This window comes from Cebus imitator, unplaced genomic scaffold (genome assembly GCF_001604975.1).
Source record: "Cebus imitator isolate Cc_AM_T3 unplaced genomic scaffold, Cebus_imitator-1.0 Scaffold22, whole genome shotgun sequence".
NCBI classification, from domain to species: Eukaryota; Metazoa; Chordata; class Mammalia; order Primates; family Cebidae; genus Cebus; species Cebus imitator.
In genome coordinates this window covers 5,406,460-5,433,134 of record NW_016107337.1, presented here as the reverse complement: position 1 = coordinate 5,433,134, position 26,675 = coordinate 5,406,460, and the positions used below count along the sequence as shown (strand labels likewise).

Here is a 26,675-nt window from a genome sequence, read left to right as displayed (position 1 = left end):
TGCTACAGGCTCAGAAGAACTCAGTTTTTTAATTTTTATTCTTGGAAGAAAGTTCTTTTTTCCATGAAGGCTCGTTCCTCTGAAGATAAACAGGAGCAAATGGAGTTTCAATAACATGGAGACAAAATCCCATAACCAAGGAATGAATGTAAGAAACTAGACATCTTTTTTTTAGATAACCAAGAGTGGGAACTGTCCCGTGCTATAGAAACAGCCTTGCAAATGCAGGGAGTTCTGCCGGATTCTGACTAGCACTGGTGAAGAAAAAGGCTGACATTAAACACAGCAGCATGCTTCATGGAGAAGGCACCAGCCACTGGGCCACTTCTAACTGTGACAACTATAATTCAGGGCCATACTGTCCTCCAGCTGATACCATGTACACACAAAGAAATGACTTTTCATTTCTGCACAGTTTTCCCACACACTGCTGGAATGACCAAAGCAGAAACTCTACAGTTTTGCTATATACGCAGGAGTAATCTTGCAAACTGGTGTGGTTTCATTTTTGAGATCAAAGGAAGCCAACATTAGACTCAATCAGCTTAGCTGGGTATGATTCCATAGGGAATACAAGCACCATAATTCCAATGTAATCATGTCTTTCTCTATTTACAAGTATGCAATAGGAGTGACTCAAAATAGATAATTCGGAGCCCTGAAACACCTTGCAGATCAATGACAAGCTATGGAAGCCCGTTCCTTACTGGTCTCTTGCTTGCCCAAGGGGTAGGAGATAACCCTGCCTCTGGGTGCCACATTCAGGCAGGTCCAGGGGCTGCTGCTTGCCATTGCTGAGTAGAGTCTGCCATTGTGTGATGAATGAGGCAGGAAGCCCTCAGCCAATGCTAATGGATAAGAAGCCATTTCATCAGATTCTTACTGAATACCTATCCAGTGGAAAGGTGTTTTTTTTGGTTTCTGTTTTTGTTTTTGTTTTAATAATGAGGAAAAAAAAAAGCTTACTGAGTTCTCCAGATCACAGGCCTTGGGACAGCATACCACAACTATTACCTCTAAGTGAATATCCAATAAACACTTCTAATTGATGCAAAAATCAAGGTTAACAGTAAACCAACATTTACAGAAAAAAAGTGTTCAATATATGCGCTTGCTTGGCTTACAAATGTATCAGGTCTGCTTACTCTATTCTTTATTTGCATTAAAAAATAAATAAAAATATAAAAGTATATGTATATTTATATTCCTGTTTTTATATGTATATATAGCACTACTGTCTGATCCATTGAGAGAGGAAATGATTTGCCTTTTTATATCTGTTACTGCAGCTACAGAAGTATTCACAATTTAAAAAGTAATATTATAAACTAGCACTTGTTAAACATAGGTTGAATACTTTTAAAACCAGAAAATGGGCTTTTACCTCATTTTAATCTTAGCAGATTATTAGGCATCTTTCTAGTTTTGAAGGAGGCAGTGAAGTCTCCAATATTCTTGGTTTTCTCTATTCAGCCTGTTCTTATCTAATCTAAAGGAAGAACAGGTTATTCCACCAGCTTTGGACAAACAATGTTGGGAGAAAGGAAACTCTTTGGCTAGCTGAGGAGCAGCAGAGACCCAGCCAGAAAGGCTAGTTCCTGTGTGGCAGAGGTACACGAGGTGCCTGGCCTGCGCACACATGGGAGAAGTGAAAAGACTTCTTTATGATTAAGGAGCAGCAGAATGCTGCAATTCCTCCCTCTTAACTACCAATTTGATTACTAACCTATTTTATTTCCACTGTGGAAACACACTTTCCAAGGACTCTCTTGTTCTTTGAAATTATATTCCTCCCAAAATTATCTGCAACTGAAGGTAGATTTTTTTTTTAGTTGTAGATCTTGCTGTACTTAACAAATTGGTGGTGAATCACAAAATACATCTCTCTTTTTAGGTTGTAGCAACATCAACTCCAAATGTTAATTTTCAAGTTGTAACATTATTTGTGGATATGTGGAAAATATGACTGCACTGCTTGTTAGGAATGAGTCAAAAAGAGAAACTTGTTAGTCCTGAAAAATACACATGCGGGAGAACACAATTCTTAAATATAGCTTTAATGGAAGGTGATGCCTTCTATTATGGTTAAAAAGCACAACAGAGGTTAAATGCTATGCTCCCCATGGTCCCTCCTTACAAATGTGGTGCAGCTGTCTGGCACTTTCAACGTGATCATTTGATACAATCATTAACACTACCCACCTGCTTAGTATTTGCAAAATTACATTGCATGTGCAAAGAACTGAGGTGATATTTTGAAAACCACATAATGTATTTATCAGCTGTGGTTAGAAAGAATAGTTCCTCCAAAAACAGCTCACAATTACCAGTGTTCAAGATAGTTTTCTGTTTTACTCAGCCTTTGATGGATTTGGTAAAGTCTGATCACATCCAAGGGTCATTAAAGATTAGGGTTATCCTGGAATAATCTATCCCAAAGAAAAATAATACATGTTTCTACAAAGATTTGATAAAACGTCACATCTGACTGGGCAGGGTGGCTCAGGCCTATAATCCTAGCATTTTGGGAGGCCAAGTGGGCAGATCACTTGAGGTCAGGAGTTCGAGCCCAGCCTGGCCAACATGGTGAAACCCTGTCTCTACTAAAAATACAAAAGTTAGCCAGGCGTGGTGGCATACTCCTGCAGTACCAGCTACTCAGGAGGCTGAGGCCAGAGACATGCTTGGACCTGGGAAGTGGAGGTTGAAGTAAGCTAAGGTCATGCCACTGCACTCCAGCCTGAGCGACAAGAGTGAAACTTCATCTCAAACACGAAACAAACAAAACTCTCACATCCTGTAGAGAAAAGCCACACTTCACTTTTAAAAAACATGTGATGGCAAATTAGATGCAAAAAATGGCAGATGACCTTATAAGATGTTACTCTCAGAAAGGACAGCAACATTAGGCAAATCTATTATGAGACAGAATACTACTTTGGGGGTTGATTTAAGAAAGCAGAGTTCATGAGCTTCCTTGAAAAAGTCAATGTTTGCCAAATCTAGCTAAAACAAATCCTAAGCAGGAGAGAGCAACCAAAATCTCTTCATCATTTAGGAATTAAGCTGTACAAGCAAAACTTGCCTTGAGAAATGCCAATGTATGAAAATGAAGATGCAGAGAGGCAGTTATATATATATTAAAACAAAATATGATAAAATAGCAACCACTTCTAGTACATTTATTTCATGACTATGGTTTGGCTAAATTGGTCTACATACCATTCTTTATAAATATGTTTATTGTTTATTTGATTTTTGCTCAAAAGTATGCAGGTCTTTGTTAAAGACACCTTAAATTCAAGATGTCTTAGAACAAACTTCTGATTTCCACTCACATCTACTTTCTTTCGTATTACTCCTGAATTATTATTCTCTTTTTATTGGCATCACCAACCATTTTTTCCATCTAGCTGCCCAAGCCAGCATTTCTGACACCATCCTGAGTACTTTCTTCAACCTTACTAAGCTCCCTACTGGCTTTATCCCCACCAATGCCTCTTCAACATAGCCCTCTTCCCTGTTGCTTTTGTACTGGCCAAAAGTTTCACAATTACCCCTTTCAGGTTCCTATATCTGCCTCTTAATTATTCTTTCTGCTTTCAGTGTCAACACTTGTAGACACTTCCTAGCTCCTCATCCCCACAGGGTACCAGATGACATTTCTGAAACGCCAACTTATGGTAACACCTGAACAGCTCTCCATCACCTAACAGATAAAGATCAAATTCTAAAAGTATTCCAAATAAAGCCTAGCTCTCTAGCTTTATCCTTATCATTTCTCCACCCAGAACTCTATTTATAGAAGAGAAAAAAAAGGTTAATACGTAAAAGAAGAATCAATAACAGTTTAAGCCAATAACAAATTAAATCCTTTGTACTTAGAGATCTTTAAAATATATATTTGACATATTTGTTGCATTTCCTAGTTTACCAGCAGTATGCATTAATGAGTTTTTTTTTTTCAATATAAAAAAAGCAGGAGCAAATGCATTCAGTGTGGTAACTGTGGTCCAAGCCTACAGTATGTTTACTTGGTATGTTTGAACTGCTCTAAAGATAGCTACAATGGGGAATGTCAGAGTATCTGATAATAACTAAAGAGGTTCTCTCAAACTCTGGAAATGAAGCCTACTTTTATGTTTTTAGAGAACCAGAGCTGTGATAATACCCATTTAACCTTCCTTTGATTTAGATGGAATTTAAACATCTTCACAATAATTATAATTGTACTAAACATCAGTGTTTAGTATACTATACGCCTGGCCCACAGGTGATGAAAGGCCTCTCTCCTTCCTGTGGATGCTCCTTCCTGCCACCCCAACCCTTAAGAAACACTGCCATAGAAAGCTATGCTCCACCCCTAGCAGTGTGAGTGAGGCATTTTCTTCCTGTGTGTTAGAGTAGGAAAACAGAGAGAGCGAGAAACCAGCCACTGCCTTTGGGATAAATGAGATGTTGGACTGAAATGCAAAATTAACTTAAGCTTTATTCTAAAGCTGCACTGTTCAATACAGTCCTCACTGGCCACATGTGCCTATTCCAAACTGAGATGTGCTATAAGTATACAGATTTTTTAAGATTTAGTATGCAATGTTTTTACTCATAGGTAAGAGTTGAACAATGAGAACACATGGACACAGGGAAGGGAATATCACACCCTGGTGCCTGTCGGGCTTGGGGGCCTAGGGGAGGGACAGCATTAGAAGAAATACCTAATGTAAATGATGGGGTGCTGGATACAGTCAACCACCATGGCATGTGTATACTTATGTAACAAACCTGCATGTTCTCCAAATGTATCCCAGAATTTAGAGTACATTAAAAAAAAAAAAGATTTAGCATGCAAAAAAAAGAATGGAAGGTATCTCATTAATGACTTTTGATATTGATACATGTTCAAATAATGATATTTAAGACACTGAGTTAAATAATATGAGGTATTAAAATTATTTTCACCTGTTTTGTTTTCTATTTTTTAATAAAAAATTGTATTTACTTAGAAGCATTGAGAATGTCAACAAAACAGTGTAGCTTTTTTTTTGTGATTAGAGTGGTATTCAGTTAACAGAACAATTATTTCATATAACCTGCATCAGACATAACTGAAGATGAAACAACTATCATCCCCCTAAATAATTCATTGTGCTATGCACCAACAAGAACATGCTTTAAATTTTCATGGTAATTTACAACCCCCATACTGTACCAGGCACCATTAGTGGCTATTGAAAATACCACCAGGACAGGACTATCTAAAGACATATGCGGTAGTGTGTTAACTATACAAAAAAAGGCACTGTACAGTTTAAAAACAAATCTTACACAGCCTTAAATTTCGATTTTTTTCTTTAAAAGGAGTGAGTTGTGTACAAGGGGGTTTATAGTTATAGCAGGGGTCCCCAGCCACCCCAACCCAGGAGTCTAATGCCTGTTAGGAACCAGGCTGCAAAGCAGGAGGTGAACTGTAGCGGGCAAGTAAGCATTACTGCCTGAGCTCCTCCTCCTGTCAGATCAGTGGTGGCATTAGATTCTCATAGGTGTGAATGTGAGGGATCTAGTTTGCATGCTCTTTATAAGAATCTAATGATAAAAGTAATGCACTTGAATCATCCCGAAACCATACACCCCCCATGGAAAACTTGTCTGCCATGATACTGGTCCCTGGTGCCAAAAAGGCTGGGAACTGCTGCTTTATAGGTAAGAAATAAAAATTGCACTAGAACTACAATTTAGCAATCGTCATCGTCTTCTTCATCTTCATCTTCCTCCTCCTCCTCTTCCTTTCACCGTCTTGCTTTTTTTGTCCTTGATGACTCCTTTTTTTTTGAAAGCGTCAGGCTTTCCTTTTAGCTTGATATGCAGCGATACTCTTTGGGTATTTTTCCTGCAGCTTCGCAGGCTTCTTTTCATAAGGCTGCTTGTCATCTTCGGCAGTGTGTCATACCATATCTCTCCCAGTTTCTTCGCAGCATCATCAATGGATAGGCCAGGATGTTGTCCTTTGTGTGTTGGGATCCTGGAACTTCTTTTTTGTCCCTCCTTTAGGAAAAATAGAGGTTTTCATTTCTCTTTCACAATGGGCTTTGCCCGCCTTTGCCAAGTCTTCCAATTTTCCTTTTCCTTTCAGCAGACATGGTCTTCCACGACTCTAAGAAATTCTTAGAAAACTCTGAGAAGCTGATAGAAGCATCTGGGTACTACTTCCTGTGCTCCTCCCAACAAGTCTGTGTAAAGTATGCATACAATGACTTTTTGCCTTTTGGTTTCTTAGGATTTTGCCTCTATGCTTCTTAGGATCTCCTTTGCTTACGTTTAGTTATTTTTCCTCAGCAAGGCAAGAGTCATCCAGTGCCCATCTGGCTCCCATTTGCCCTGGCACTATCTCAACGGAGCTCAACATACCACAATGACTGTCTCTTTTTCCTATTTTTAATGTAACTATTACAAATTTCTATATTATAGATATAGTTCACATTAAATTTCTATTGGACAGAGCTGCTTGAACATTATCCTTTTCAGATAACCAAATGACCAATATCTTGCTTATTACTTGCCTTTCTGTAATAAAAGCAGCATACAGAATCTATACTGACAAGGGGAGATGAAGAGTAGGAGGAAGCTCATTATTTCTACTTCTTGATTATTTACATTTTGAATAGATACAGGGAGAAAAAAAAGACACTGCATTACATCTAAATGTAAACCAATTCTGCAGAGGCAACCTATGGCATGGGCATCACAAAAGTGGTATAATAGTACTCCTAAACGTTTTAGAACATTCCCACATATCTAATCTGCAACAAAGCCAATGGTCCACCTCGTACAACAGTGCTACTAGTACACCCGAAGTTTCAGTTGTTAACTTTTCTCCATTTTGCTGCCAATGATAATTTATACAGAAGGACTTTTACTAATTATCCAAGGACTCTCTGGAAGTGATACTTGCAAACTCCCAAGCTTTGTTGATCCAGAGAGCATATCCTTCATTAATAGCAAAGTCACATAAATTATTATTTTAAAAATTCATATTTATGACCAGAATTCTAAATTCACAATGCCATTCTAAACAGGTGGCACATTATAATCTAGCACTAATGTGTGCTTATAATAAAGGGCTTACAGTACACAGAAAATTATGAATTTTGAGTACCATTTTTAACATCAACCAAATTAGAAGAGTGTAAAATTCTTTTTAAAATACACATATACTACATGGGCCAAATTTGTGTCATAAAACAAGCTTTCCTAAGCTGTGATTAAGAAAATTAACATAACATCAATGTTATTAGTGTTGGTACAAGAAATAGAACTGCTGGTTTAGAAAAGTTCTCATCTTACTTTACTACCTTCCTTCCCATTTCTGTAGAACATTAGGAAAGTGAAATGGTAGCATATGTGCGTTTAGATTACAGAAATTCATCTACAGGCACTTGGCAGGAAGAGAGGGCTATTTTTAAAAACAACAAACAAAAACCTACCATTCCATTCAATGAAATTTTGCCCCAGAGTAAGAAGGGAGACAGAATTGTTTCTTTTTCACGTGGTTTCAGATCCCAAGTCTTTCAAACTGAGTTCTGTTCTTACAGGTAATGGAAGACACTGTAAAGAACAATTTTGTCTGTACTTGATTTGCGTGTTGATGTGAGAAACTAAATCCTCAGCAAGATGGGACTTGATTGTGTACTGATGGCACAATGTGTTGCATTAAGTCATAATGTCAATTATATTGGTTCCTACCATTTCCCTGTCTGCTTCCCCCTATCTCCATGATTATACTTCAGTTTTAGAAAGATCATTTTGGCAAATGTGTAGCAAACAGACTAGCAAGACACGAGGGACAAGAGATATTTGCTGTCCTGAATTACTAAAATGATGGGAAGGGATGGAAATGGATAAAGGTTTCTTGGAAAAGCTACTCTTTATAGCTACTTTGTGGAGATTGCTTCAGTTCTTAAGGGGAGTCCACCAATTATGTGGTACCAGTATTTGTCTAACATGAGTGGGTATATTTATATTCCCTTCCAAATATGTTTTTAAAAAGAAATGTTCTAAAATTTCAATGTTCTATTTTTTAAAAGAAATATTTTAAAGTGTTAAAGTGGCCTTTTTTCTTTTTTTCAGTCTCCTATTGGTTACAGAGTTTGTGACCTGAAAAGTTTTTAACACATTTAAACATTAAACATTTGTTCAGGAACTGCTAGGCTTCTAGAGATTCAGAAATAAAAGATAACATTTTCGTCTTATCTCACTTAATTACAAATTTGACATAGGAGACTTTCCTATAAACTGTATAAAGTACATAAAAGAAAGGAGAAAATATAGACACTGCCACTGAAAATGGTAGCCAAGTTAGTTCACAGTTTTCCATCGTATTTATAGGATTTTGCCTGTAGCTCAGATCATTTCCTAACTTTGAACTCAAAGGTCAATGTGTTTCTGAAGTTCTTTTAAACCATACAATTCCCAGAACGGCATGCTATAAGGAGAAGATGATTTCATTTTATCCAGCAAGTGATAAATATGACATCACTATATTTTAAAACCCTGAAAAACAAACAGTACCATATGGTTTGTTTTCTTCCAACCGCAAACTAACAATCTGTAGTATTCTAATAAACTGTTGTTAGATCTGGAAATATTTGGGGCCAAATTTTCCTTTTTTTGTTGTTGTAACTGGTTTGCTAATAGATTTCTCTAGCTTAGAGTTATAATTAGAAGACAGTTACTACTTCGCATAATCAAATTGTAATTGCTGTTTGGGTGAAATCCAACCAATTTAAGCATTAGTACTTTCAAAGCCACGATGTCTGGCAAAACAGAATCACAAATGTCATGCTCTAATGATCTAGGATATCTAATAATGCTTGCTTAATGAATTGTTTTAGAGGCTAAACAGCAAGTAATACTTGAATTATCAATATATTTTAAGCATCACATTTGTAAATGACAATAAATTAATGGTCTCCAATATACACAAAAGGTGATGATAAGGAACGAAAATTCACTTGATATCAGAAACCTATCCCAGTCTTAGGTCTGTCATTGGTGACAAATGTGTTTCTGAGTGAGTCACTCAGCTTTCTGAATCTGTTTACTCATTTGTAAAATGGAAGTTATGATATCTAATGATAATAGACATTGGTCCGTTTTTTTGGATGCCTCATGGCTGAATTTGCTTCTGTGTCTGGAGAATTTCCTAGCACAGGTGTCTCTCACTTTAGAAGCCAAAAAGCCCAGTTGCAAGCATGGTTCTGTAGAGTGAATGAACATAACTATATTTCTAGCTGCTTACCCTCCTGTCCATTTTCTGACCTGGTTCCCCAGCCTTCCCAGCAACTCTGTGAGCTACCTGAGGGTCTTTCAAAAAATTCCACTCTTTGTTAAATCAGCCAGAGTCACCGTCTGTTCTTACAACCAAGAAGCCTCACTTTTACCTGAAGGTCTGGTCTGTCCACTTCTCTTAATCTTAACTGTCACTTGTCTAAACTACCATAATTTCTTTCCTGCATTAATGTGGTGGCTTCCTGACTGGTTTTCCTGGGTCAATTCTTGTCCCCCTCTGAAACGTTCTACATAGAACAGCTAAAGTAATCGTCCATCAAGATGAATAAAATCATATTCTCCTCCACAAAATCCTTCTCAGGGACATAAAAATGTAATTTAAACACCTTTCACACAATCAGTATAGCTCAACATGATCTGGCTGGCCTTCTCTTCCAAACTCAAATGTCCATTAACTGATGAGTAGATAAACAAAATGTGGTGTGTCTGTGGAATAAAATATTTTGGCAAACAAATAAAGTACTGACACATGCTACCACATGAATGAACCTTTCAAATATGCTCTCTTTTCCTGTCCTTGAGTTCTTAAAGCCTATTTTCCTCAACTCTCCATAGGTATCAATGAAACCAGTATTTTTCCCTAGAGATACTTAAAAAATACTTAACACTACATATTTACTAACTTTTCACTCTCCATTCACAATCTCTTTTGGAGGGGGCTGCGTTTTATCTTTTGTAACCAGGCATTACTAAATTAACGTGATGAAACCTTCAGAGACAGATCAGCTCTTAGGTAATTGTTATTTCAATAATTAGCATCTATACTTTTAGTACTTGTTACCCCCAACCCAAATTACTGCTCCCCAGTGATCCTAAAAGCTGGGAATAAATTTTCTTTCTGTCAATGATAGATCTTTAATTCCAAAGAGAAACACTGCTCACTCATGTGCTCCCACAGGCTCCTGCCCTCTCTTTCTGTTTAGTTTTCTCTACTAAAGAAAGTTGAATACTTTGAATACCCAACTCTGTAATGCACTTACTCCAAGTCACCCTCAAAAAAGAAAGTAGGGTTTTTTTCCTTGAAATCAAGCAAGCAATATCCCAGGGGTAAGCAGACTCTCCTACAGTAAAGATTTGTTCCTACCAACCCCAGGAATCTCAGAAGAGGGGTGGTTTGTATTCTTTCTTCTCATGACTCAAAAGAATTAATTCTAGGATCCTAGGACCAACAATCAGTTGCCATTTTTCATGGGAAGCTTAGGGCTCTCTTAATGAGGATTCCAAGGAGTCTGCACTGATCACTCAGGCTGCCAGAGGGCAGGGAGATTGGCCCGTATCTTAAGCCTGCACTATCTAGGGCACTTTTAATATATAAAGTACAATGTTGTGGGGTGGGAGGAAGGCAGCCATGAGAACACACCGCATAGATCTCCAATAACAGGGAGCTAACTGACCAAGGGCCCAGTTGCTAGCTGCTGAAACCATCTGCTGCATTTGTGTCAAGGACACAGCTCCCACATGCTGCTACCAGCAAATGATGGAGCACACCAGGAATACCAATGCTGGACTCCTGAGGGCCTTGTCTGGCTACCTAGGACACTTCCATCCAACTCTCCTACCCCCTCTCCATCACTGTGCTCAGACTAGCACCTTAAACTGACATGCACCTCCCTCCTGGCCTCGCCCCTCCCACCCTGTTTCTCCCTCAGGTGTGTCTCCTACTAAAACATTTGCATATTTTAGTACTGTCTTGGCATTTGCGTCTCCAATGACCCAGCCTAAAACAACTGGATTAATAACTTACTTAAATTTATATTTTTCTGAAACTAGCAACTTTAAAATTGGTTCTCAAATACTGGGTAAACAAATAGGGATTTTATATTGATATTGAGTTCTTCCTTCTCTATTTCAATCAACCCTATCTTGAAAAAGACATCAATAAAAAAATTGGGCTTTTAAATAGATGTGTCAAACTGATAACTTTCTTAATTCTCCTTTAATTACAAATTTACCCCCATTCCTAATGGGAAGGGAGCAAATAAGGAACTGTTATTTGAAATTAGCTACATATATGTCTGTCCCTGTCATTCCACCGTAACCTCCAGGAGGGCTGGCACCTATCTCACTCATTGCTTTTACGGAGTAATGGGTTCATAGCAGATACTCAAGAAACGTCTTTTGAATGGAGGTAGGAGATGAAATTAGTGATGTGAAACTATGGTGAGGCATAGAGAGTAATGTGGGAAGGGGTTCCCAGATCTCTCAAGTTTCATGAAATAAGCAACTGAAATACGTATATTGCTTCTATTATATAAACCACAGAAAATAAACTTTGAGTTCCATTTTACAAACCAGAGAAAGTAAAGTTCAACAAAAATCTTAGTTTTAATGGAAATAAGCAAAAGATAAAGTGAGAAACATTACAGGGAACTGATTTTAAATGATTGGGAACTTTGCACTCTGTAAGCCTAAAATGATTATCCTGCCTTTTAAAAAATTGACCAAAATATCATATATATATATATATATATATATGATATTTTGGTCAATTTTTTAAATATATGTGTATATATATATATATATTTATATTTTTTAAATATATGTGTGTATATATATATATATATATATATATATTTATTCTTCGGCATCCATGGGGGTTGGTTCCAGTACTCCTTATGGATACAAAATCGGCAGATGCTCAAGTCTCTTACATAAAATGGCATAGTATTTACATATAACCTAGCATATCCTCTGGTATACTTTAAAGCAGCTCTGGATTACTTATAATACCTAACACAATGTAAACACTATGTAAATTGTTGTTATACTGTATTATTCAGGGAATAAAGACAAGGAAATAAAGTCTGTACATGTTTGGTATAGGCTTTTTTTTTCCAGATATTTTTGATCTGTGGTTGGTTGAATACACAGTTGCAGAAACCATGAATGCATGGGCCAATCGTATATAGATTTCCTTATACCTAATAGTATCTTAGTTATACTGTAGATTTGCTCAAAGTTCATTATTTATACACTGTCAACAGATATATTTCTCCTTAGTAAACAATAGGAAAATCCTTTATCTTCCTACTGTATCAGATAAAGAAGTTTCTTTAAAACAAAGTATTGATATATTCAGATGACAGTGGAAAGTTTGACATTTATTAAACTCAGTAACAGTAAATGGAAATAGTTCGAGAGTCAGATCATTATAATCCACACTGCTTGATTCCTTCATCATTTTTTTTTTAAAAGCAATGTATCTCATGAGCTGCTGGCATACTGTATTTATGATGACTAAATTCTTACTATAGCAATGAAAACAAGTATATTAGTTAGTAGACACCCCAAACAATGAAGCCTAAGTAGTATTTCCTATAATAGATTAATACATCTAAATTATACCTTGACATTGGGAGATTTTTGCTGCACATTAATGGATTTAAAACCTAACTAACTTTCCCACACTGTTTAAGAACCTCACAATAACGCTGGCATGGGCTCATGTATTTTTAAGTTCATTTAGTGAATTTGAAAAGGTGGAAAATATCCCACATACCAGAGTCAGAAAAGGCAGAAAACATCTTTCTTCTTCCTCTTTTCATTATTTTCCCCAGCAAGTGCTCCAAGTGAGGTGGAATTAAAGAATAAAGGTACACTTAAAGAAACCTATGGCAATTTAAAATGATTAATTCCAGGTCTTTTAACATATACAATGGTCTACTGAAAATTTTAAGTAGAATAAGTCCTACAGAATTGCAAGTTGGTACTAAACTGACACTGGAAATCTAACCTTTGCCCTCCAGGCTTAGGAAGAAAATGAAAGCACAGCTCTTCACATTGGAAACTGTTAACATGCCATTTTCCTATGAGTCAGCCAAGCAACAAATACAAACTGAGATGCCTGTGAGGGTCAGGGTATGATAAAATGTTTCAAAAACATGCCACAGTAGTAGGAAATAATCCTAAATAAATTAACATGTCTTTATATGAAAAAAATTAGAAAAGCAAATAATCCCAAGCAGTTAAACAGAAGTAATGAATATGTGAAAATTTTCAATTAAAGGTTAAGGAAAACTAAGAGGCCTATAATTTTAAAAAGTCTGACAAATCTAGCAACAGGAGAAAACAATAATTTTCTAGAAAAGATACTTTTGATTTAATATAGAAAGAAATAAAACTTTAATTACAAAAGTGAACAGGCAAGGAAAGGCACATTTATTCCTTTTTCAAAGGTACTGTTTTCCTGGTTAGCTGTTAGAAACCACTTGGACAAACGCAGGACTTCTCAAACAATTGCTATATGCTGTCAGTTTCATTATAAATGATTTTTGGCAAGAAAATGTGGCACATATATTACAAATAAGCAATCTCTCATGCTATAGCATTTCCTTTCTTTTTTTATCTGACGAATATTCATTCACTCCCCAAAACAAAATTAAGCACTGTTCCAGGCCTAGGGATAAAGCATGAACAGAGTAATCTAAAATCCCTGCCGACGTGGAGCTTGTTTTCTAGATGAGACAACTGATACGCAAGAAAGTAAAAGGTCTAATATGTTTGCGCCACCACTGCCACTCTCATTCTGCCAGAATATTGTCCTTTGGTTCAGTGCTATTGGGTGTGGTTTAAATAAAATTATAATGTGACAAAGGCCTTTTTTTTTTCCTGTTTTTAGAAAGAGAAAGGCCTTTTGATATTTCAGATAAACCCTCCTGGTTGAGTTTTAAGGTAGATTTGTCATACAAAGATTATCATGATATAAACCAGGTATCACCAACTTACTTTTTTTTTTTTTTTTTTTTTTGCAGACCACCTGTGGTCTGTGTCACCTGTTCTTCATTTCTTTTAGGCCTTTAAAAATGTAAAACCAGGCCAGACACAGTGACTCACGCCTGTAATCCCAGCACTTTGGGAGGCTGAGGTGGCAGAATCGCTTGAGCTCAGGAGTTCAAGACCTGCGTGGGTGACATAGTGAGACCACATCTCTACAAAAAATAAAAATAATTAGCTGGGCATGGCTGCATGTGCCTGTAGTTCCAGCCCAGCTACTCCAGATCCTGAGGCAGAAGGATTGCTTGAGCCCAGGAGTTCAAGGCCGCGTGAGCTACATTTGCGTCACTGCACTCCAGGTTGGGCGACAGAACAAGACCCTATCTCTATTTGGGAAAAGAAAAAAAAAGTAAAACCATTCTTATCTCACAGACCACACAAAAACAGACCAGAGGCTGAATGTGGCCTGTAGCCACAGTTTACCAACCTCTGACCAAAGATCTTTGTATACTTGCTTTTAAGTGGCTACAGTCCTACTTAATGTATGCTCAGCCCTACATATGATGTTTCATCCTATTTTTTTTTTGCATGTATTCCTTTGCTCATTATTCGTTTATCAAAACTGAATGCAACATTATTTTATAGAGTTACAACAGTTCCAACTACAAAAGCCTCAAAGTCAGTTTTGAAGGGTAGGGCCACCTGCTCTATTTTACACAAGCAATAGAAAAAAATTCTTGGCAGAAAATCTTTCGTATGTCTATATACTGAAGAGAGTCTGTATACTGGCAGAAATTATGCATACTCTCCACCAACTTCCTGGGGCAGACACATGTGAGATTTAATGTTCCCTTACCTTGCTGGAGGAACATCAATATTGGAGGAAACAACTTTTCTTTTTTGCTCAAGGAGACAGATGGAGCGAGTGTTTTCTTTTTCATGGTCAAGGACCCGGCTGGCTTTTTTGGTGTCTGCTGTTTTCACATCTTCCTCCATGGCCAAGGAGAACACGTGCTGATGAGACATTTTTTTACTACAGTCACGTTTTAGGTCCTCTGACTGAAATGTGAAGGTCATTTCCCGCTTAATGCTCCCCACCTGTAAAATGAAACACAGAAATTCTTACTCACATAAAACATCACCTTTGTACGACTACCAAAGATGGCGGTGAGGAGAGAATACAGACACTGTCCTCCCTGTTCGTCCAAAAGACTGTATAGCTTTAATAGGAAAAAATGCAACAGAGAAATAAAATAACTTTACAAAATAATATACAATCAATGCATCTGTCATAATGCAAATAAGAAACATCACAAACATAAAACAGTGTCTTTCAGGTGTACAAAAACACTGAAGATTTGAAAAGTGTAATACCTCTAAATTTTTTTTAATGTAAAACATCTTTGTTTTCTCTTCCACAACTAAAAAAACTCAATTAAGTAAACTCTTAAATACTTCAGTCTGATTATCATGATTAATAGAAAAGAGCTAATGTATAAAATCAAACTTTCTTTTTGGCCAGTGATACTGGTCTTAACCATACTCTGTAGTTCATGAGGAATTGTTTTTTATCCTTCTTCATCCCCAGCAGTTAAGAGTTCAATGAAATCCCTCCTAAGGCCATATGATATTATAAAGACACATGCACACGTATGTTCATTGTGGCACTGTTTACAATAGCAAAGACCTGGAACCAATCCAAACGCCCATTGAAGATAGGCCAGACAAGGAAAATGTGGCATCATATACTCCATAGAATACTATGCAGCCATAAAAAAAATAATGAGTGTCCTTTGTAGGGACATGGATGAATCTGGAAACCATCATTCTCAGCAAACTGACACAAGAACAGAAAATCAAACACTGCATGTTCTTATTCATAGGTGGGTGCTGAACAAGGAGAACACATGGATGCAGAGAGGGGAGCATCACACACTGGGGTCTGTTGTGGGGGCTAAGGGAGGGACAGCAGAGGGGGTGGGGAGGTTGGGGAGGGATATCATGGGGAGAAATGCCAGATGTGGTGACAGGGGGATGGAGGCAGCAAACCACCTTGCCATGTATGTACCTATGCAACAATCCTGCATGATCTGCACATGTACCCCAGAACCTAAAGTACAATAAAAAAAAAAGAAGTCAGTATATTTTTTATCATTTGTAACTAAATGCAATGATGATTAAGGCGAGAGACAAATATAAAATCAAACCTCAGTGAATTGAATCTTGTTATTTCAGACTTTGTGATAATTGAAAAAGGAAACTAAAGGTAAAGGAAGATTTTTAATAAGGTAATTGGTACGTAAATGAGGACTGAAGAAAACCAGTGAAAGTCCTAGTGCACAAAGATGAGTCCGACTATCTGGTGATCCGGGGCCTCACTAATCAGTGGTGTGTATTTCAGAATATGCACAACCATGAGACATTCCACGGGCCTGTGATACAATCCATTTCCTCCAGTTGGGTCATCTGTGGAGTCAGTAAATCTTCACTCTTCCAATTAAATAGAAGATATGCTTTTTTCTTTTTTAATTTTAGGTAGGAGAAAAAGCACAAAGGCTTTAGTCAAATAGATTTAGATTTACAAAATCTAACACATAAGCATAAATCATTTTCAGAATACAAGGAGAATATGTGTGTTTGATAATGACTGGAAATTCTCAGACTAAAGGAAAACTGAAACATGTATGTTAGAGTCATGGCATCTGCCCCCGCATGAAACTTTCCAGAGTCCAGGGATGACTTGGGCCTTGGAATCCACTTGGCTGGCATGGATCTTTCCTATGACACATAGAGCACAACACAGAGCTTTATCCTCATCTTGGCCTCCCCTGTTAGGAAGAACAGAAGAGTCTCTTTCCATAGTTTTCCTATCAGACATACACCCAGCTCCACAGAAAAAGGGTCACCCACTTTGGTCTACTTGTAACTCATTAAAAACTCACAATATTTCTTAAGTATGCTAATGAAATAAAGATCAAAGAAAAACTAGTATCTGTTTTTAAGTGTTCACTGTTTTAATGACATTAATACGTAATAGAAAGAAATAAAATATTTCAGACTTCCACAAGTGAAATAAATGTTTGATAAAAATGTATTTAGAAAATCAACAAATGTAAGGACATGTATGTTAAACATTCATCACTAGTCAATGCTCTCTCTGCGTAACTCTCTCTCCCTGGAGGTGGCGGGGGAGGAGAGGGGCGTGTTTTTCACTTCTCCACCAGTCCATTCCTAATCTATATTACAAGAAAACTCTAAACAACAGGCATAAAAAAAGAAAACAAAGGCTAGTTTTGATGATTATAAATTGCTTCTAAGTGTCAGGTATTAAGTTAATTAAATATTTAAGTATTCACAGTATTAAGTTGAAACAAATATGGACATCCATACCTCCCTTGGGCACAACTGGATTGGTTAAATGAATTCTATCCAAAGTGTAAAGGAAGAAAACAACATTACAGGAAGTCTAGCTTTTAGCTTCAAAAATTTAGGGAAAAAAATGAAGCAAATTAATTCAATTAGAATACATTTCCTATAGAAATAATGTTATAATTGTATGTCATGCTCTTAGTCAAGGCTTCATAATAAAATATAGTAATATTCAACAAAGCAAGCTATAAATCTTCTATTATACTTTCTAAGTAAAAAATTAATCTCTCAATAGTAATCAGAGAAATTTAGTCATGTAATGGTTTTAAAGAAAATTTAGCCCAGACTTGTTATTTAAAAGTAGAATTAAAAGGAACAAAAAGGATCAAAGTAACTGTAGATATGAGTAAAAGATTTTGGACACTTTGAATCATGGATTCCACTGTTCGTAATGCTAGTGGAAGGGGTAGATGGCAGATGTACATATTCATTATGTCACTATGCTTTAAAGCATAGTGTTCTTTTTAATGTTCTTTTATTCATATCAATTATTATATTTTAAGACACACACACACACACACACACACACACACACACACAAATGAGAGCTCACAGGAGAGGAGACTCGAGTAGAAAGCATACATAACATGAAGTCATAAAAAGTTGGGCTCAGAAATGGCCCAGAGAAATAGGGTGGTGGCTGGAGGAGATGATGGAAGAGGGAGTATTGTAAGACAGGAGGTAAAGAGTATGTTTGTATACTGAGGCAGAATGGAAAGGAAGGAATGAGCGAGGGCTGGCAGCATCAGTAGAAGGTGACAGAGCTCATCCAGCTATTGCAAACGAGCATTGAGTGGAACCCGCATTAGCTTAACAGAAGAAGCAAAAGGAAAATATAATCCCATTTATATGAGATTTCTAGAAAAGGCAAATCTACAGAGATAGAAAGCAGATCAGTGATTTCCTGGGGCTGGGGGTGGGAGCAGAAACTGGCTGACTGCAAATGGGCATGAGAGAACTTTTTGGGGTGATGGAAGTGTCCTAGGACTAGACTGCAGTGATATCTGTATGACCAGGAACTTTATTTAAAATTATTGAATTGTATGTTACAATGGGAGGGATGTTATGGAATTGAAATTATACCTCAATAGAGCTGAGAAAGAAAGAAGGGTGGGGGATAGGAAGGGAGGGAGGGAGGATAAGAGGCAAGTAGGGAGGGAGGAAGGAAACCAGAGTAACAGGTATAGAGGTTGAATTTCTAAGAACCCCTAGAAACAAAAATTTGGAAATTGTAATGTAAAGAGGTAGCCACCAAATCTATGGATCTTAAAAACAAAACAAAACAAAACAAAACAAAAAACAAAATAAAACAGAGGTGGCATGGCAATTCAAGCTACTGCAAGCAATTGTGTACCATACCCTGAACAATGGTCAAATGGGGCTAAAATTCAGTCCCCATTCAAGCCACATTCCCAGGCTTCCTTACTTTGGACGAGGGACATTTTTCTAATTTATCCACCTAGAGAGGAGCTTTTTGTACTTCAACCACCCAAAGAGGGTGCTTGTATTTATTTTCCCAGTTTGCACAATGCCCTGTGACAAAACTGTTCCTTGTGATCTGCAAGGTCTAGGCTAAGTTAGGTTGCTTCTTTGAAGCTGGTATCAATTATGTGATTCATAAATATGAGCTGATATTCTTGTTAATGGAAAACTTGAGAGACAATCTGAAAAATCACTCTGTACTACAGCTCCTAAGCAGGAAAAGTGTTCAATGATAGAAGACGGCCAGAAAGAACAAAAAAAAATCTGATTGGAAGGAGAGAAATCAACAGCAGCATTAAAGGTGGTAAGGACAAAAGAAAGAAGAAACAGTATTTACAGCACTAACAAATGAAGATGCTCACCTTTTGGGGTAAATGGAGATCTGCAAAAGAAGGGAGGGCTTCTCACAGCTATGGGATTTCTTGTAAGAACCAGGAAGAGAATACAAATAGGGAAGAAACTGACAGCTTTCTGTAGGACAGAGAGCTAAGTGGCAGGGAAGGGCTGATATTGATGTTCAGATGAACTTCCCCATTAGGACTGATTCAAAGAACTTGCTTTCCTAACACTGTAACTTCTATTGCTCATCAGCACTTCCTAGTCCTATTGCACTACAACAGCTACCATCAAATTCCTTCTCCCTACGCAGCCCAGAAGCCCTTCATATAGTGTATCACAGACATACACATTATCCAGTATAATTTCTTGCAAGGGAACAAAGCTTCAATGTTCAATTTTATGAGAATACCACCAATTACTGAGTTAACGGACAAATAAAACTCAGAATTTTCATTCCAATGAACAGCTTTTGTTTTCCTAGAATAAGATAAACAGTGTATATATAAATATGATATACTTGGGGAAACTGCCTTTTTTTTTTTTTTTTTAACAAGAAGTTAACAGTATCTATTTAAGTCCTGAATTTCTCTAAATGGTATCCTTCATATATTCAATGGAACTTCCTAAGACAGGGACTGAAACTCATCATTTCTTCTCTATACAAAAACATCTGGTTTCCACAGGAGATCATAATGGCATATCAGAAAAGAGGATGTCTCTGACTTCAGCCCACTTACTTGATCAATCCTACCTTCTGCCTACACTCACGTACACTCCAGGCCACCGTAATCCTGACACCCTTCTTACAGATCTGCAGTCACGAAATGCTAAAAAGCATATGTCAACACTCAACCCTTGGAAACCGTCCTCAGTTACTCATCTCAACCCAATCAGATTTGAGGAGTTGGCTCTGGAGAGTAACAAGATTTCCAGGAATAGTCTGAAAACAACCCATTTGCTTTCTGGGACTTTCTGGATAGTAAGAAAGTAGTTTAGAAATTCTTTATTAAAAAAGGGGGGGGGATACAATTTAGGCCACAGCAAAAAACACTCTTAGCAAATAATAGGAGGCTAGTAAGGGGGCCCCTTGGCTGAGCAACTCTTTAAGACCCTTCTACTCACCAGGAAACCACAAAATCACACCGGGAAAGAATATTTTTTCTATTTCAGATTATTTCCCCCCACTTTAGGATTAATTTAAAGAACTTGCTTTCCTAACATATAAGACACATTACAATTTGGTGACTGATGACAATGATACATCAACCGCTGTATGAAGTACAAATCAGACCAATAGATTTAAAATGTTACAAAAAGAGAAGTAAAACTAATATTAATAATAGAAACATCTGATTCTCTCAATTAATTTAAAATATTACTCCTAAGAGTCATGTTTAAAGAAAGATCAGAACCTTAGAATAAACATTAAAAAAAGATACCCAAAAACAGTCAACAGAACTCTACTCCTTATTTTAGATTACATTCTTCAAATTTCATGCTAGGTACACAGAAAAATAAATTGGATGACAAATCTATAGTCCTAATGAATGGCTATCGTAGAACCACTTTAAAAATAATTGCTTGCAATTACTAGCCCATTGATTATATTATTCCCTTAGCCCTCTGAAACCAATGAAGTGTTTGTTGACTTTTTCCTTAAGCACACATTATTTTTCTATACCAAGACAGAGGAACTGGCTGATGAAAATCGGATTGGTCTGGTGGTAGTGGTGATGTAACCATAATAGGTCTGTTGCCCTATGTGCATGGTAAATCAATACGCCGAGACACCAGGTTGCACTGATTTAATCACAGGGCTGCCAAACAAGGAGACAGGAGGAAACTTCAAATCTGTCTCCCAGAGGAGTTTGGGGATAGGGTTTTTAGGGTTTTGGGAATGGGCCAAAGTGTGGAGACTGTTGATACTAGCTGTTCTACTGAATTCAAGATCTGTTTAAGCAATTCTTAAATGGAAGCCTATGATTCTAATGTTGGAGGTCCTATCTATCTTAAGCAAAAGCCCTATGATTCTAACGTCAGAAATCCCACTAGCTTGGCATGGTGGTATGTGCCTGTGGTCCCAGCTACTAGGGTGACTGGGGTGGGAGGATCACTGGAGCCCAAGAACTCAAGGTTGCAGTAAGCCGTGATTGTGCCACTGCACTCCAGCCCTAGTGGCAGAGTGAGATCCTGTCTTCAAAAATATAATTACAACAAAAGAGAAAGAATTTCTATCTATAGGTACAGTGGGGATGCAAATGGTCAGTTTCTAGTGTTCCATGACTTTCAGTTACAAAAAAAGTGAGTCACAGGAAACCCAAATTAATGCTTAATTACTTAATTATAATCATATTTCTGTCCAAAATTCTTGTTAACCCTGTGAGGGCAGCTTCAATGATGGAGCAAGGAGTAAAATTCAGCAAGACAGAGTTGAAGCCCTGTGTTATGTTTTGGCATCATATGTTCAAACCACACTATTACACTATCTCAGGAATCAGTGTTGTTAATGCTGGGTTTACTATAGCAAGTTTGTTGTTTGTTTGTTTTTTACTTTAAGTTCTGGGATACATGTGCAGAACATGCACGTTTGTTACACAGGTATACATGTGCCATGGTGGTTTGCTGCACTCATCAACCCATCATCTAGGATTTAAGCCCCACATGCATTAGATATTTGTACTAATGCTTTCCCTCCCCTTGTCCCCCACCCGCTGACAGGCCCCAGTGTGTGATGTTCCCCTCCCTGTGACCATGTGTTCTTATTGTTCAACACCCACTTATGAGTGAGAACATATGGTGTTTGGTTTTCTGTTCCTGTGTTAGTTTGCTGAGGATGGTTTCCAGCTTCATCCATCTCCCTGAAAAGGATATGAACTCATTCTTTTCTATGGCTGCATAGTATTCCATGGTGTATATGTGCCACATTTTCTTTATCTAGTCTGTCACTGACGGGCATATGGGTTGGTTCCAACTCTTTGCTATGGTAAATAGTGTACTATAGCAAGTTTCAACTTTAATATGTTGACAACTTAATACTCAACAAAGCATGACTTGGCGTGCTGTATGGAAGATTAGTCAGCAGCACATTTAGGATGGAAAGTTATTGCAAAAGTTGGTAGTAGAAGGCTGCTTGGCTAAAGTTTCAAGTCTTTTATTAACATTATGCAAGGGAGACACACAACTTGGGTAATTTTTCTAAAATCCTTTCTGAAAAGGCTTGAATAGAAACATCCATTTCTGTAAAGTCCAATATAATAACCTCAGCCAAATTCATTTGTATATTTTTCCCAACTGTATGGTAAGGACTGTAAATAAAAATGTATGAGACACGTCTCAATCAATCTAGAAGTTTATTTTGCCAAGGTTAAGGACCTGTCTCAAAGAAAACAACATGGCACCATAGGAACAATCTGTGATCTGCGCCTGTCTCCAAAGATGATCTTAAGGGCTGCAATATTAAAGGGGGAAAGTGGGCTGGAGCAGAGAGAGGGAGAGTAGGCAATCCACATGCTGCAAGAGAGAAGCAGCAGGGAGGGGAAGAGTCAGTTATACATTCGTCTTGAGCTCAGTAAATCAGCACTTCATGTAAGACAGAGTGAACATGGAGTAGCTACCTGTGGAGATACTTAACCTTTATCTGTAGCTATCTGTTTAGGAAAAGGAAAAGCAGTTTCTTGCACGACACAACTTTCAGCCTAATTTCTTCCTTTTGGCATAATCAATCTTCCTATCACAGGACAGACGGAAAATCAATTACCAACGTAGGTTGATCTTACTGAATTTAACTTCACGATACAGAATTTCAAATACCACGTTAGTTACTTTTTTTGTTTTATATAATTCAAAGTTCAATTCACCTAATCACACCCAATCCATGAAGAAATCCTGTGAATTTTATCTTCAGAATATATCTAAAATCCAACTTCTAACAACTTCCACAGTCACCATCCTGGTGAAGCCACCACTGTCTCTTACCTGGATTTGTACAACAGCCTCCTCCCCGGAGCCCTGTTTCTACTCCTGCACCACCTCCCCTGACCCCCAGTTCCTTCTCAATAACGGTAGCCGCCTTATTCCTTAAAAATCAGGGTGAGATCATGCCCCTCCTTGGCTGAGAACCCTCCAATGGCTCCCCATTTATTCAGAACAAAAGCCAAAGTCCTTCCACTGGCCTCCAAAGCCCCGTAAGTTCTGGCCCATCTATCCGATTTTCTCTCTCTCCTACTTCCTCTCTTCACTCTCATGGCTACCCCTGGCCTTGCTGGCCCTGAACATGTCGGCATATCCCCACATCCAGGCCTTTTCACTGGCTTCCCCACCTTCCTTCCTGGAAGCTTCTTCCTTCAGACACCCACACTGCTTGCTTTCTCACCCTTTTCGGTCTTTACTCAAATATCTCTTTCTTAGTGAAGCCAACGCTGACCACACCATTTAAAACTGCAATTTTCCCCTCTCCTTCCTCATTCCCCATATTCTATGCTATATCAGCTACAGAATTATCACTCCAGCCAGGTGTGGTGGCTCACGCCTGTAATCCCAGCACTCTGGGAGTCTGAAGCGGGTAGATCACTTGAGTCCGGACTAGCCTGGGAAACCTGGCAAACCCCTGTCTCTACACAAAAATTAAAAAATTAGCTGGAACCACAGGCACGGTGGCACATGCCTATAGTCCCAGTTACTCGGGAGGCTGAGGTAGGAGGATGGCTTGAGCCTAGGAAGTTGGGGCTGCAGTGAGCTAAGATCACAACACTGCACTCTAGCCTGGGCAATAGAGTGAGACCCTGTCTCAAAAAACAAAACAAAACTAAACAGAATTATCTTTCTACAGCATTATAATTCTATCATTCTACAGGACTTATTATTTTCTTACAAACTTATTATTTTCTTACAATTATTTGTTTATTGTCCAAGCTGCTCCGCCAGAATATTCATTCAATGAAGATAATAGGCATTTTTTGCTTTGGATACTGATGTATATCTAGGAGCTAGAAGAGTGTCTGAAACAGCATGGGCACTCTTGTAGCATCGTTACATAAATGGAGTTTCAGGTGCAGATGCATGTTATATGGTAGCACCTACTCATAAAAGTCTAAGGAGGATAGATGCCAAGTCTCCAGGGCTACAAAAGTGTGGGGTCACAGAATCCCTCAGGCTAAAAACAATTTCTAAGCTACTAAGGATAGTAAATTGTAAAATAATTTGGGGAAAGAAATGGGTATTAGTACAGAATGGTCGCCATCTTAATTCTTTCCTTATCAAAGTATTCAACTGTAGTGTATGGGGGACTTTGCATCCAGGAATACAAGGCTTATTTTATAATAAAATCTACGGAGAAAATTGGGTTTATTTTTAAATTATGGGACTCTCAACCTTCCTTCTGCAAATATCGCCGGGTTAATATAAACTGTAGAGAGATCAAAAGGCAAAATTTCAGAAGCAAGACATAACGATTCAAAATCCTGGGATTTTCAAAAATTTCAAAATCCTGGGAAATGACTATTCCATCCTCCAGGGTAAACTGTCAAGGGGCAGACCATCGAGCTGCCCGGTTCCCAGGTATACACAAAACACTTCTTCCTCCCTGTCTGTGGATCACAGAAAATCTAGCCCCCTACTCCCCCAACGAATTCTAACATTTATAATCAAGAACAATCATAATGATAATAATGCTAACTTTACTTCTTCCACATTTAGTTTATGGTGATTATTTTGTGCAGATGGAATTTGAGCCCCAGCCAGCTATTTCTTTCTGAAGGAGTCCAAGCAGCTGTTCTACTGAAGAATAGCTGTCCATTTCAATAGCTGCGATGGCCACACAGGGCCCGCGGACTGCCACTGCCACAGCCAGAGCTGGGGACCCTGAACACGGGACAGAACATCCATTCATTTCCCCACTGGAGTTTCTCCCAATGGGTCCCACACTCTCCTCACCCGAACCCTACCCAAACCCATCGTACATCAACAGAAGGGTTGCCCTGGAGATCATCAACTTTTCCATGCCCCCTACTAGAGCCCACCTCATCTCCCCAGAGCCCACTCTCATCTTAGACTCTACTCTGAGCTCCCCATCCTCCCTGGCCCAAATCCCAGGCACAAACACACAGCGAGAGGGAGATTCGTGGGAATAGACACAGTATGCTAGAGCTCCTCTTCTTCATGGGTTACATAGTTCATTGCAGCTGACCTGGGAATCAACAGAAACTTTAAGACATAGTTTCTCTGACCAAGCCACACATTTCAAAAACACAGTTAAAACAGAACCTTTGGGCAAGTTGGAGAATGTACTTCTGATATGTATAAATAAAAGGCCAAATCAGCTCTCAAAAAAAGAAAAACATCGCACAATTTCTCTGGGCAGAAACAAGGCCAACTGAATCCTTTCTTTCAGGAATCTGATCTGAGAGACCCAGAAACTGATGTCAGTTAGTGGTGATGGCTGGTGGTGACAAGCATAGAACCGAGGCAATGATGGTGAGTAGCCCAGGCCACATGCACACAAAAGTAGAGGAAACTAGAAAAGAGCGAGGAGGAGGAGGAGGAGGAGTAGGAGGAGCAGCAGCAGCAGCAGCAGCAGCAGCAGCAGCAGCAGGAGGAGCAGGAGGAGGAGGAGGAGCAGCAGGAGGAGGAGGAGGAGGAGGAGCAGCAGCAGCAGCAGCAGGAAGAGGAGGAGGAGGAGGAGGAGGAGTGGGGGGGAGGGGGAGAGCAGACCCTGGAGAGGTTGGGGAGCACCCAATGAAGGAGGAAGGGGACGGGGGAGAGAAGGAAGAGGAAGAAGAGAGTCAATCCCTGGAGGAGGAGGAGGAGGAAGAGGTGGGAGCAGACCCTAGAGGAGGAAGGGTGGGGGAGCAGACACTAGGGGTGGTGGAAAGAAGAAAAGGAACAGATTCTGGAGGAGGAGGAGGATGGAGGAGGAGAAGGAGGTGGAGGAAGAGGAGGAGGGAGGAGTAGGAGGATGGTGGAGGAGGAGGGGAATGAGGAGGAGGGAGCAGACCCTAGAGGAGGAAGGGTGGGGGAGCAGACACTAGGGGTGGTGGAAAGAAGAAAAGGAACAGATTCTGGAGGAGGAGGAGGATGGAGGAGGAGAAGGAGGTGGAGGAAGAGGAGGAGGGAGGAGTAGGAGGATGGTGGAGGAGGAGGGGAATGAGGAGGAGGGAGCAGACCCTAGAGGAGGAAGCGTAGGGGAGCAGACACTGGAGTGGGGAGAGGGGGAAAAGGAGAAAAGGAACAGACCCTGGAGAAGGAGGAGGAGAAGGAGGAGGAAGATGAGGGAGGAGGAGGGGAAAGAGGAGGAGGAGAGAAGGCCCTGGAGGAGGAGGGGTGGGAGAACAGACACTGGAGGAGAAAGCGGAAGGGAGCAGGAGACAGAG

General features: G+C 38.8%; 1 protein-coding gene across 4 annotated transcripts in view; it reads right to left on the bottom strand.

The window, feature by feature from the left end:
• The window catches only part of ZNF704 (zinc finger protein 704), a 238,340-nt gene that overhangs the window by 157,774 nt on the left and 53,891 nt on the right, over positions 1–26,675 (bottom strand). For all 4 annotated transcript variants that reach the window (XR_001822999.2, XR_001823000.2, XR_005198974.1 and 1 more), the window contains exon 2: positions 14,915–15,156. Coding sequence is in view for 1 of the 4 variants with exons in the window: in XM_017521858.2 (XP_017377347.1) it covers positions 14,915–15,156 (242 nt within the window). In the remaining 3 variants the exon portion in view is untranslated. The remainder of the gene's footprint in view (positions 1–14,914; positions 15,157–26,675) is intronic.